General features: G+C 42.2%; 1 protein-coding gene across 4 annotated transcripts in view; it reads right to left on the bottom strand.

The window, feature by feature from the left end:
• The window catches only part of slc12a3 (solute carrier family 12 member 3), a 109,491-nt gene extending 96,553 nt beyond the window's left edge, over nt 1-12,938 (bottom strand). For 2 of the 4 annotated variants that reach the window (XR_015078795.1, XM_085991224.1), the window contains exons 1-5: nt 11,579-12,938; nt 8,285-8,422; nt 5,793-5,868; nt 2,529-2,624; nt 185-324 (exon numbers count right to left, since the gene is read on the bottom strand). Coding sequence is in view for 2 of the 4 variants with exons in the window: in XM_085991224.1 (XP_085847350.1) it covers nt 185-324; nt 2,529-2,624; nt 5,793-5,868; nt 8,285-8,422; nt 11,579-11,896 (768 nt within the window). In the remaining 2 variants the exon portion in view is untranslated. The remainder of the gene's footprint in view (nt 1-184; nt 325-2,528; nt 2,625-5,792; nt 5,869-8,284; nt 8,423-11,578) is intronic. The other 2 variants (XR_015078794.1, XM_085991223.1) reach the window with 2 other exon arrangements.
• Nucleotides 12,939-13,356: the final 418 nt, after the last annotated feature.

The following is a 13,356-nucleotide window of genomic DNA, read 5'->3' as shown; positions in this document are numbered from 1 at the left end:
ACTGTCTATGGTGGAAAAATTAAACGCGTAACGTTATGTGGGAATCAAGAGTGCTCGCGTCCTATCATTCTGTGGCACACTGTGCTCGAGTATTCTTGAGCGTGGCCCTTAGCAAGACAGCGATTGGAATCATGGCTCTTGAAAAAAGGTAGAGTGACAGTAGGTTAAAATGAATATGACTTACAATAAGGAGATCTCTCACAGTCTCCGCGAAGCCCACAGTGTGCAGAGAAACTGCTACCGCATTCGCAAAAGCAAAAATGAGACCGATGGGACCTCCAAGCTCTGGTCCAAGGCTCCTGGAGATGAGGAAATATGTACCACCTGAACAACAGCAACAAAGAACACAGGAATGAAAACTAGTTTATTGTGAGCACAGGCCGTGGAAATGTAAAGTACAAAAACAAAGGCCTATTCTCTTCCACATGGACGTATTCTAAAAATAGACCCCTGCAACTCCTGATTTAGTCTTACAGAAATGTAAGCAGATATCCTATGTTTGTGATTTCTACTATTTGTACAGAATCCTGTTTAATTTAAACAGGATCTATAATGTGAAATAAAAACAGAAAATGCTGGAAATACTCAGCAGGTCAGGCAGCATCCGTGGAGAGAGAAACAGAGTAAATGTTTCAGGTCGATGACCCTTCGTCAGAACGTACTTCACTTCTGCTGGCCATGCCTACAATGTTTTCCTTTCTTATATTTCAGTTCATAAACAGTGAGAAACCCTGGCAATAGGAACAAGACAAAGCTGATTATGCCTCAGATTTATGTAGGATAGGACAGGCAGGCATTTTGGACCTTTTATAAAATCTGTTTATGTGAAGCCAAACCTATTCCCCAGCTACCCACCAACCACCCCCACCTTGTTTGAGCTCTGAACCCTCGTCCCTCTAGTTTAGCTCCTTCGCCCCCATGCTCTCTCCGAGGTCATTTTATCTGAGACCCACCTCCTGCTCCTTTTACCCCATTCCCTTAAACGGCTGACCATCCAATTTCTTTTCCTGGTCCCCACGCTCGCTGACATTGTAAATAGTTCCCTCTCCTCAGGCACTGTCCAACTCACTTTCACAACTGTCATCAGCTCCCCGCCCCCCAAAAAAAAAACTCACCCTTAACCCCTCTGTCCTTGCAAACTACAGACCCATCACCAACTTCTCTTTCCTCTCCAAAGTCCTTGAATGTGTTGTTGCTTCCCAAATCTGTGCCCATCTCTCCCGCAATTCCCTATTTAAATCCCTCCAATCACTTTCCTCCCACAGCACCAAAATGGCCCTAACCAAAGTCAAAAATTGCATTCTCAGACTGTTACTATGGTGCATTATCTCTCCTCATTCTCCTTGACTTCTCTGTAGCCTTTGACACGGTCAACTATACCACCGGGGCTTAAAAAGGTTAACTTATGAGAACAGGTTGCATTGACTAGGCTTGTATTCCCTTGAGTATAGAAGATTAAGAGGTAATCTAATTGAGGTGTTTAAGATGATCAAAGGAGTTGATAGAGAGAAACTATTTCCTCTGGTAGGGGAGTCCAGACAAAGGGGCATAACCTTAAAATTAGAGCTAGGCCGTTCAGGGGTGATGTCAGAAAGCACTTCTTCACACAAAGGGTAGTGAAACTCTGGAATTCTCTCCCCCAAAAAGTTGTTGAGGCTAGGGGTCAATTGAAAATTACAAAACTGAGATTTATAGATTTTTGTTAGGCAAGGGAATTAAGGGATATGGAATTAAGGATGGTAGATGGAGTTAAGATACAGATCCGCCATGATCTCGTTGAATGGCAGAACATGCTCGAGGGGTTGAATAGCCTATTCTTGTTCCTATCCTTTTCCAATGCCACTCCTCCACTGTCTAGCTCGTTGGACTGACCTCACTTGATTCCACTCTATCTGATCACAACCAGAGCATCTCCAGCAATAGCTTCTTTTCCAGCCCTCTTACCAACTGTCATGACCCCACCATTGCCTCCATGTTAGGTCGCTTGTCCAACATCCAATTTTGGATGAACTGCAATTTCCTCCATTTAAACATTGGAAAGACCAAAGTCATTATCTTCGGCCTCCCCCACAAACTCTGTATTTTTGTCAATGACAGCATCCCCCTCCCCAGCCACTGTTTTAGGCCGAACCAAATTATTTGCAACCTCGCTGTACTATTCGAACCTGAGCTGAGCTTCTAACTCTATATTTTCTCCATCACAAAGATCGCCTACTTCCTCCTCTGTAACATTGCCCCTTTCATCACCTATGGCAGACCAGCTACTGCTGATACCCTCATCCATGCCTTTGTCACCTCCAGACTTGACTATTCCAATGCTCTCTTGGCTGACCTCTCATCATATACCTTCCATAAACTTCAGCTCAATCAAAACTCTGCTGCCCAAATCCTACCACACAATAAGTCCCACTCACCCATCACCCCTGTCCTTGCTGACCTTCATTGACTCAGAGTTCAAAAGAACAGGCATGGACTCAGGCGGATGAAACAATAGTAAGCAACGTGAGCAAGCAGTAACCAAAGAATACCTGATTTGACTTTGCCATTAGTAGATATTGCTGATATGGACAGACCAGTAATGCTGGTTACAATTACGGACATCATGATGATTAACCACGTCAGAGCTGAAATGGAAGTGAACAAAACCAAAATTATTAGTGTTTTCACTGCCACTGAAAAATACCCAGTACGCCATGCTTACGTTTATGTGACCATGTATCTAGAATGAGAAAATGCCATCAGGCCCATAGATGCTCAGTGCATGCTTTGACTGATTCCACAATTACAAATTTGAGGAATAGGACCTAGTGTCAATTGTTGGAGAGAGAGATTACTCCGCACTAGAGGATTCTGGGTACAAAATCCTATCTTTATTTTGGCCCAACAACTTATATTTATATAGCACCTTTAATGTAATAACACATCCCAAGGCACTTCACAGGAGTGTTATCAAAAAAACACAATATGACACCGAGCCATATAAGGAGATGTTAGGGCAGATGATGAAAAGCTTGATCGAAGAGGCAGGTTTTAAGGAGCGTCTTAAAGGAGAAAAGAGTAGTGGAGAGCTGGAGAGATTTACGGAGGGAATTTTAGAACTTAGGACCTAGGCAGCTGAAGGCACGACTGTCAATGATGGAGCATTTAAAATCAGGAATGTTCAAAAGGCCAGAATAGGCAGAGTGCAGAGGTCTAGGGGGATTATAGGGCTGGAGAAGATTACAGAGATAAGGAGGGGCGAGGCCATGGAGGGATTTGAAAACAAGGATGAGAATTTTAAAATCAAGGCGTTGCTTAACTGGGAGCCAATGCAGGTCAGTGAGCACAGGGGTGATGGGTGAACGGGACTTGGTGCGAGTTAGGACATGGGCAGCAGTGATTTGCATGACCTCAAGTTCATGGAGGGTAGAACTAGGGACTATGTAAATTATTTACCTCTTATTGGGTCACAACCACAGAAGGGTATGCTGATAGGGTTGAGATGAAGTAGGGTGGGAGGAGGCTCATGTGGAGCATAAACACCGGCACAGACGAGTTGGGCTGAATGTCCGATTTCTGTGCTGTAAATTCTGTGACATTTCTATCTTACAATGATACTTCTATCCATGGATTTACACCAATATTAATAAGGAAAGAAAAATTCTCATCGATCTTCAGAAAAAGCCGATGATGAGGCCGCATGAATTTTAAACCAATGATCGAACATTAATGAATAAAACCACAGCTACCCTATCTATCCAACGTGACATGAAATTATTCCATGAAGCTAAATAACTAATAATAATATAGGAAAAGCTGTGTAGCATACAGAAAAATCCAGATGATAAATTGCGGCAACGCAAGGCTGCTTACATGAAATTCAATTGACTTAAATAGCAGTTAGTGCTTAAAGTTAAAGAGTGAAGGTGCACCAAACAGGGGCCCGCGCTGCTGATACAACAACTGAAATAGATGAAAGCTGATGGTTCAGTGATCAGTTTCTTGCTTTCTTGGGCACAGCAGGGAAGCAGGACACAAGGAGTGGGCAGGAGATAAAACAATTGACATTATCCCTCTTGCCTAAGATAAAACGGCACTCGTTGTCTTGGAGATGGCCATGACACTGTCTCTCTCAATTTCAGCTTCCTCTTTTTTAAATTTGTTGCTATGATGTGAACGATTCTGGCAAGAGGCATTTATTGCCCATCCCTAGTTGCCCCGAGTAGGTAATGGTGGACCTTCTACTTGAACCGCTGCAGTCCTTGAGCTGAAAGCGCTCCCACAAAAATACAATGGCTTTGTTAGGCATGTATAGCTATGCTTCACCTGTCAAAAAGGTGCCACTGTGCTAGGGTGGCCAACAACCAACATACCCTGATTGACTGCATCCAAGATGCCACCTAACATATCTGCAGGTCCTGGCAAATTCACCTGGCATTGACCATGGAGAGCTGTCTTCACAGGTCCAGGTCATCAGAGAACCAGTTGCAGATGCCATGCAGCATAGTAAGCTATGGCCTGAAACTAGGTTCCAGCTCCCAGCAGGCATGCTGCAATATCGACCCATGAGAAGGGTGCCATGGAGTGGCACAGAGGACAACCCTCCTAGCAACATCATCATGCAGCAGTAGCTCCACTTCTGTAGCCCTCAAACAGCAGGTCAAGTGCTACATCATTTGCCTGCACTTTTGATTTATTTTTTCTTTATTTTTGCCAGTCACTTCTTACTTCCCTCTCCCTTTCAGCCCCATGGCAAAAGCTGCTAATGGATTGAGGTTTTTATTATTTATATCACCTGATTATGATATGCCTCATAATTGTTCCTTTAAATCTTACCTACATGCAATTTTCCACTCTCGCCACCACTGTGTTCCCAGCACAAGTCCTACACCTGGAGCTATATACATAATTATGATAGCGAACTAATCTCAGAAAGTTAGGTAAAAAATAGCACACGTCCATTAATGTCAATGCAAAACTCATTGAAAATCATTCAGGTGTACAGTGTGCACAGGGGGCATCACAGCTGAGCCCAGTCCTGCCCTGCCCTCACTAAACACGCGCACACCTTCTGTGTGCAGAGTTTGCTGGATGACCGTCAGTAGAGAGAACCCTAACTGAATTTCCCCTCCTAAGCATAAGGGCACTGAGGCCAAAATCAGTGAACTCAACAAAGAGCAGAGATCATTGCATGGCTCAATACCACACCACACAATTGATTTATCCACTGACCCACTAGGGGAGCCTGTGGGATTATTTTAACATACTGTACTTTGTAAAGGTGAAAAGGGAATGAATTGCGGGAAGCACTCAGCGTACAGAGTGCTCACATCATAATATTACCCCATAGTTACCTTTTCTTTAGTTCTATGAGAAGTACTCAATTTACACAGTGCTCACATCACAGTACTTGCTCCAGAGTTACCTTCTCTTTAATTTTCTACATACCAAAACATTGCTCACCAAACTGTATCTTTTTAATCTTTATCTTTTAACTTTAATCACTGTACCCCAGAGGGCTGTGGAGGCTCAGTCGTTGAGTATATTCAAGACAGAGATCGATAGATTTTTGAATATTAAGGGAATCAAGGGATATGGGGATAGTGCAGGAAAGTGGAGATGAGGTAGAAGATCAGCCATGATCTTATTGAATGGTGGCGCTGGCTCGAAGGGCCAAATGGCCTACTCCTGCTCCTATTTCTTATGTTCTTTAACATCAATACAACAAATTCAAATGTTCAGGCACAGATCGCTGCTTTTTAACGAACACTGAAATCAAACGGATATTTTGAAGTTCACAAATGTACCCTTACCTATTCCAGCCTGTGCAGTAATCCATGACAATCGCAAATACAGAATAACGCCCCAAATATTTAACATACATCGAATCTAGGTAAACGGAGAAACAGTGACAATAATTACTTTACATGCATTTAGGAAGGCACTAAGTACTCAAACCAGTCAGCACGACATGCTCACGAGAATATGCACAATGCCATTGCTATCTAGCCTATTAGGAATAAGGTGTGAGTTACAACATATAATGAATTGTTTTACTAGTAATACACTGGGAGGGGCATAAGGTACATATATTCTGATATTACAGTGCTAGTTACATACTTTCAGATCCTGTGCCAATGTCGGCTTTCTTAATTTTTTTATCTCTCATGCTGTCACTAATGTGCATCAGTGCTCAGCACACCTGCAGCGTAATAAACAAGGCTTGAGTTTAGAAAGACCTTTTGTCCTACAGAGCTATAGTTATGCGGAATAGACTTCCTTTAAAAAAATGGACTTAATATCTGGCTAGGAATGGAATTGAGGATTGTAAGAATATGCACAGGTAGAGATAACTGAAAGTTGTGTGGAATATGATGGTTCTTGAACCACTGGACCATAGAAATGCAATGCCAAGAAAGGCAACCACACTAGGAAATAGGACGTCAGATGTAAGGTCAGCTAGGAAATGCTTAATGGTCTTTTCTAATTCCATACTGTCTAATGGTTTTGTAATGGTGTTCATGTTATATACAGTAAATAAAATTGGCAGAAGGTTTAAACCTTGGGGTTCTGATGACCTTCATGAACCACTTGACTTTATTCCCATAGTTCACTTTGTCATCAGAACCACTCAATTGAATCACAGCCTCATAATGCCCTGCCCTGTAAACTCTCATCCAACATCCAAGGAACAAGTTTGAGGCCAAATAGATTAAATGCAAAATAAATGGCACTCTAAGGTCTAACTGGATACAGGCTCATGACCTGTCCAGATCAAGGGTTGTTTCATCCGAGTTCTGACGTCTGTGCACAGCGAATTAACATTTAGTTTTCCGCATATTGTTTAATAAACAATAAATGAGGATCCTAACAAGTTCTGCACATTAATAACACTAATTATCAGCAGCATTTCTTGCTCCTTTTTCTACCAAATTTCTCTCCTTCTACCTCCTCTGTTGAAGATATTGATTCCTTGCTCCAGTACCTTAACCAAGTGATCATTCTTCCTGCATGGGTCAAGACAGTGAGTGTTAGCAGGCTTTCTACCATGGAGAACAACACAGCTATTTTCACCTGGCATCCACATATGCAAACTAGTAGGAATCCCTGGAGAGCGATCAGTAATGAGAACTGTGGCAAGTTTTCTCTTCTTAACTAAGCAGCATTAAGGCCAATCATAGTACCTCTACCGATATTCCACCTGAAACAATTTAAGTCAGCATAGATCAGGGACTGAATCTTAGACATTTCTGGTCCGTATGGCTCAGCTACTCACTGCCTTAACTAGCTAATCCATGAGGGGAGCCCAAACTGCATCATTTTTCACTTGGCTTCAGGTATACAGTGAAGTGAAGCATTAGTACCACCTATTGAAGTAGGAGCTGCCTTTAGTGGGTAACTGAATTCAGCGTAAAGCTCTTGTTCCCTTATGTCTCTCACAGGCTTAATTCCTTTATCAATTCTTAGTAGGGAGCTCGACTCTGTGACAGGTTTCTCCACAATCCAAAAAGACTGCAATTTAATGGGAGTGAATTTGCTCAGTGAGTCGTCATCAGTGAGTGTAGTCATCAAGTAGGGCAGACATCTCCATAACATCTGTTCCAAGTTGTTGATTGAAAGTTACCAAACAATACCAGAAGAATGTATTTGTTGGGTGTCTGTCAACATGGAAAGACTGACCTGACACCAGGAACAGATAAAATGCTGCTGTCCATTTATCAGATGTGCTCACTGAGAATACTCATAATGCCGGTTTGCTCACAACTGTGGAGAAGCCTGTCCTGATATTATTCCCCCCATGGCGCATTGTTAGGGGGGGGGGGTGCACCAAGATGACACCTGGCTCTTCACCATAGGGAGGGGACATCAGAGAGCAAGACATCCTGAAGTGTCCTCACACATCCCCCGCAAATACATCTGGAATGGCAAAGACTTGGGAGTGATGCATGGCAAGTAAATCCTTAAATAGGCGAGGATAAAAAAATTATTTTAAAAATTGCCATCTTCTCTTACAGTTTATCAGAGATAACTTTGACTGTTTCTCTTCTTATTGGACACTGAATGCAGCTGTTTAGCAATATCGCTAGGCAATGACTGATCATTCCATCATACCATGTGTCAACTGTATTAAACATGTTATGTGTCATTAAGACACTAAAGGATTGTTTCAGCACCTATATTACTTACTATGGAATATTGCCCATCAGAAACTAATTGGCAGTCAAGAAAAAAAAACATTCTAGCACATAACATGCCAATTCACTTTTTATGTAGGACAGTAGTGTGGGGAATAAATTAGACATACCATTACACCTTTTATCCAGCCAAATCGGACAGGTTCTTCTGGAAGCTTATTGCTGCTTAATCGTACCTCCCCTTCTTCTTTGCCAAGTTCACCATCAGTTTGATTCTCATACAATGGGGGTGGACTTTGTCCCGTATCCTGGAAGGTCATACATTTTCAATAATGTAGTAACATGAATTATCAAGTTTTCATCAATGCACATCTGGTGGAGGACTGAGGTCCAAGTACAGAATTCTGCTGAACAAAATCACTTCCCATTCACTAGATATATATAAAAAAAAAGCTGCAAAGGCTCAAAATCTGAAATATGACCAGAAAATGCCATTCTGACAGAGAGTCGCTACCCAAAACATTAGCCTGCCGTTTCTCTTTTCAAATGCTCCTGAACCTGCCATGTATTTCCAGCATTTTGTGTTTTTGTTTCACTCTCATTTATACAATTTCACTGTACCAAACTACTCGTCATTCACATGATGGTAACTTATTTAGAACTTCACACTGTCCACTTCTAAGCAAGATATCGTAAGCAAGATGGCCTCCTGCCAAGGTTATGTCCACGGCTCTCCTCAACTTGCTCTATCTGGGCTGTGGTTGATGACTCATCCTCTGACTAATTTAGAAGTTCCCTAGGGATCTGTCCCACCTCCCTCTGTTCTTTCTTCAGATCTACAAACTTCTCTGCTAATCAGCCAAATTTATCTATTCTTGCTGATTATTTATTTCATTCCACCATCATCAACTTCCTTCAGATCAAATGCACTCAGAGCCTCCATCCTCTCACAGTATGTGATTGAATCTTTACATCTTGGTCTTCGGCATGCTACTCCACAAGGCAATGAAAATCATGCTTCTTCTTGCCATTTACAAATCTAGCCCAGACCCTTATTTTCGATAGCTTCACCCATAGTCATTCTTCATCTATAGTCATTCTTCATCTACCAGCATTCCAAGCCTTATTATCTTCTTTAGCATCAAATTGAGTTCTCCGGTCTGCCCAATTGATAAAGCTATTTCCAGGAAGCTTAGTTTCCTCTTTAGTGCCAAAGGCTTCTTTTCCTCTCAACAACTCAACTCTCCATAAAGCCCAATCTTGTCCATGGCCTGAATATGATTTCCAGGAGGAAGTTATTCTTGCCCCTCTCGTGCAATCCTAGACAGGACACAAGAATAAACTCATCATTCGATGGATGATCCAAGTCACACTTCTAGCCTCCTATCTCCTTTTCATTTGAACATCTATCTTTGATCACTGCTTGCCTGAACTTCCCTCTCTTGTTTCTTCTAAGCTTCAAATAAGTCATCTTACGTGCTCTTCCTCCTCTCTACATACCACTATGTTGAAATCAAAACTCTCTCCTACTCAATCTCATTCTTCCTTGGGGTGCAAAATTCTTTACCTTGCTCAGTCTTTTCTCCCCCTACAATATTCAAACTTTTAAAACATCAGTTTGGCATCAATTAAATACTACTTCCTTATTCAGTTTGTTTTTTCCAACCTTGGTTGTGTCCTGTACTATAGACTTTGACCCTTCACCTTTGTTTCTTAGTGAAAAAATTCACGACTGAGCTGCACCAAATATTAGATTAGAGAAGGCAATGATTCAATTATTACTCTCTACTGGACTCTAAATGTGGTGGCCAGATAGTTAGATAGTTGATACCTGTAGAATAACTTTTATTGCATAGATTTGAGGCATAATTCAGATACGATTTACAGACTTAGAACTTGGTTATGACGTAACTTGTGGATTAAAAATGTGGCAAGTGTTGATAAACAGGTATTGCAATAAACATGTTGGATGAAATTCCTCTTATTTGTGGCCATGCACTACAGGATGAGGATATGAATAGATCACTGGAGATCCTATTGAGTTGGTTACCTGTAACACTAGATCGGAGATCTGCAGGATAACTCAACAATAAGAGGATTTGTTTCAGTTTGTTATAGTGTTTGGCAAATATAAAAAAGTTTGTCAGTTTTTAGACATGAAAGAACATGCATTTATATCGTGCCTTTCACATCCTCAGATGTCCCAAACTTGCTTGACAAAATAAATTACTTTTGTAATATTGTCACTGTTGTTAGGCAAAGGTGGCAGCCAGTTAGCGCACAGCATGGTCTGAAAACAGCAAATGAGATAAATGATCAGTTGACCCGTGTTTGTGGTGGATTTTATGAAGGCCAAGGATTTTAAGGAGGAGAATGGTCACTTATTATACAGCAAGCTGCCAGCATGAATTCAGTTCCACGTTGTTCGAGCTGGATATTGCTGATAGCTTCTAAGATTTGCAGGCAGATCACTGAATGGTTCTACTTAAGGGAACTTAGCTTCAGTTTCCAGCCAGATAGAGCCATGTTTACATTATAGCCTTCCCAGAAGCCAGCACTGCACAGAGCTCTCTCCTCACAGTCAGAAATCTAAACTTTAGTCTTTCCTCTTTTTCTAACACTAGTTATTTTCTGTTGTTTCAGAGCTGTATCTCCCCAAGAGTTCTGCCTGGGTTAGAACTAGGGATTTTGTTTTTAATTTAGTTGGCTAAAAACAGACCATGTATGAAAGTTAAGAGAGGGGATTTAGGCTGAGTTAGACTGAATTTGAGAATCCATTTGAGCAGCAGTTGGTAATGGAGTGGAGATGAAGGCAAGAGGAGAGATCAGAATAGAACTAGAATTAGGATTACAGATTTTAAAAAACATTTCCACAGCAAATAAAACCATTCTAAACTATATTTAAAGCAACAACCATCACTGAATAACAGTCTGTCAGTGCCCATGTACCTCAGCATGGTCATTCAAGAGTGGACAACTTGACCAGTGAAATTCAGACATCTGCATTTCATTCAAAATAGAACATTTCAACTGACCATGAATGGACCTGGGGATCTGAATTACTTTGATGACGCTGGGAAGATTAACGTTTGAAGGGTAAAGATTGACACAACAATGATATATTTAAAAGGGGGGGGGGGGGTTAAAGGATCCCAAGGAGGAAAAAAAACTTGAAATATAATGCAATATAAAGATGCATTTTAAGAAAGTGGGAAAAAAATCTGTAACCCGTGCATTAAAGATGAAAAGTTGGAAAACGATATTAAAAGATGCATTTCGAAATGTTAAAGGGGACAAGTTAAAATTAACTTTAGGGGTTAGATGTTGACAGTCTTGATGAAACATCCTGCATCTACATTTACTAGAACTGGGATCGGACCCAAGTCTGGAGAAAATGAAGTTATGGACAGGTTCTTGGGAGGCACAAAGTTGCTCCGCTGTGGATATGCGGTGGAGTCCCTTACCATCATGTAGCAGCGCAGATCTGCCAGGGTCGGTCTGTTTTTTCTCTCCTCCCCGGGCATCTGGGTGTTGGCATAATGCTCATAACTGGGCACTACATCGAGGGTGTTGTAGCCGAAGGTTCTCAGGTAAAAGTTAGTGTTTTGGGTCAGGTTGTTGGCGCCCAGGCTGTCGTAGATGGGCTCGGGCTGGCAGTAGATGTTCTTGGTGTCCTCATCATTGCTGATCAGGGTGCTGATGGTGAACCTGCCGTGGGAAATGCCTCCGACTCCCGAGCTAGGAACCTCCACTGAGTTCTCGGAGATTGCGGGATCTGCCATAGAGTCGGCTCTCAGTTCTGTGGGAGGATGAAGGAATCGGAAGGAGTCCCACCTGAAGCTAAAGCACGGGGTTTTTATACTAGAGGAACAGGTCTGGGCCTACAGTGCACGGAGATGGGGAGGTAACAGCGCCAATAAATTAAACCGAGCCCGCAGGGTAGTGGTGGCCGGAGAAAGCCACAAGGAAGAAAGTTTATTACAAAGGTCAGCGGCAATCTTCGATCATTAATCTGATAAACATCGCTAAGAGAACCATTAAATGGCGAGTGGTGTTTAAACTTGTTTTGTCCAAACTACTTCGAAGGGGGATCATTTACATACATCAGCGAGGGATATTAAACCAGTCTTCCAGGAATCCAGAGGTGACCCCCGACTCCTTTATTAAAACACATTCGATAAAACTTGTTTAAAGAGGCAGAGGTAGGCCAAACCTCAAGTACAACTGGAGAGAATCTTTGGTGGTTGGTCGGGGGTGGATGGTGGGTTGTGCAACTAATGCTTTCTCAAAGCGGGCAAACAATGGTTTCAAATAAGCTCCCCAAAGAAATAACTTGCATTTATATAGCGCCTTTCACTTCAGGTCATCCCACAGTTCTTTATAGTCAATGAAGTACCTGGCGTCGTTGGTAAATACGCTATTCAATTTTGGGGGCTCTTTCTAGCCTGAAGGACATGCATCAAAACCCACCACCAACCTGAAGAGTCTCCAACCCAAGCTACAAGTAAATCCACACACGTATACCCCGTTTTCCTAACATGAGGTGCACCTGCTTTTCCTTTAGGAACACACTTACCCATGTACAGAGAGCTTAGTCACAGGATGTTAAGAGCCAAGACTTGGAGTCCCCCAAATATGTGCAAGAGTTTACAGCAGGGTACTAATAAGCTTCCTACACTGGTTTAGCTGGGACCACTCTATCCAATAGGATAGCAGGAATTCATCACAACTCAACATAAAATGTACCAGTTCATTGACACCATTCATCTGACAACACATCACATCCAACAGTGGCTCAATCAACTGGAGGTGAAGATTTGGCAATGGTTGATTGCCTCTCTGCAACCCAAACCATGGCAAGCACCAAAACTCATAGATTAGTGTATGCTCATAGCCAGCCTCCAGGTAACACCTTCAAGCAACTATCATCCCTGCCTTGGCAAGGCTCCTCGCCAGCTATATGACACCATCTGCCTTCCAACATAGTGGAAGCTGCTAGGTTGGATAGGTTGCTATGCATCAGCCACCTTGACATTCTAGGCATCCAGCTTCAACGCTTTGTACCAGGTTTACTCAGCACAAACAGCTTAATACAATGTTCTCACAAGGGGCTTTAGAAGAAATGCATCTTCATGAAGCTGTCTCTCCCAGGAAAATCCCAAATTTGATCCCATATCTGCACAGAGTTAGCTGATCTCAGCCTGAACAGTGGCAGGGGTTGTACAATTGGCCTTGGTTAGAG

This window comes from Somniosus microcephalus, chromosome 6, assembly GCF_052327205.1.
Source record: "Somniosus microcephalus isolate GS21.2 chromosome 6, FLI_Smic_1.0, whole genome shotgun sequence".
NCBI classification, from domain to species: domain Eukaryota; kingdom Metazoa; phylum Chordata; class Chondrichthyes; order Squaliformes; family Somniosidae; genus Somniosus; species Somniosus microcephalus.
Note: the sequence above shows the minus strand (reverse complement) of the source record. Positions and strands in the feature narration are given on the sequence as shown.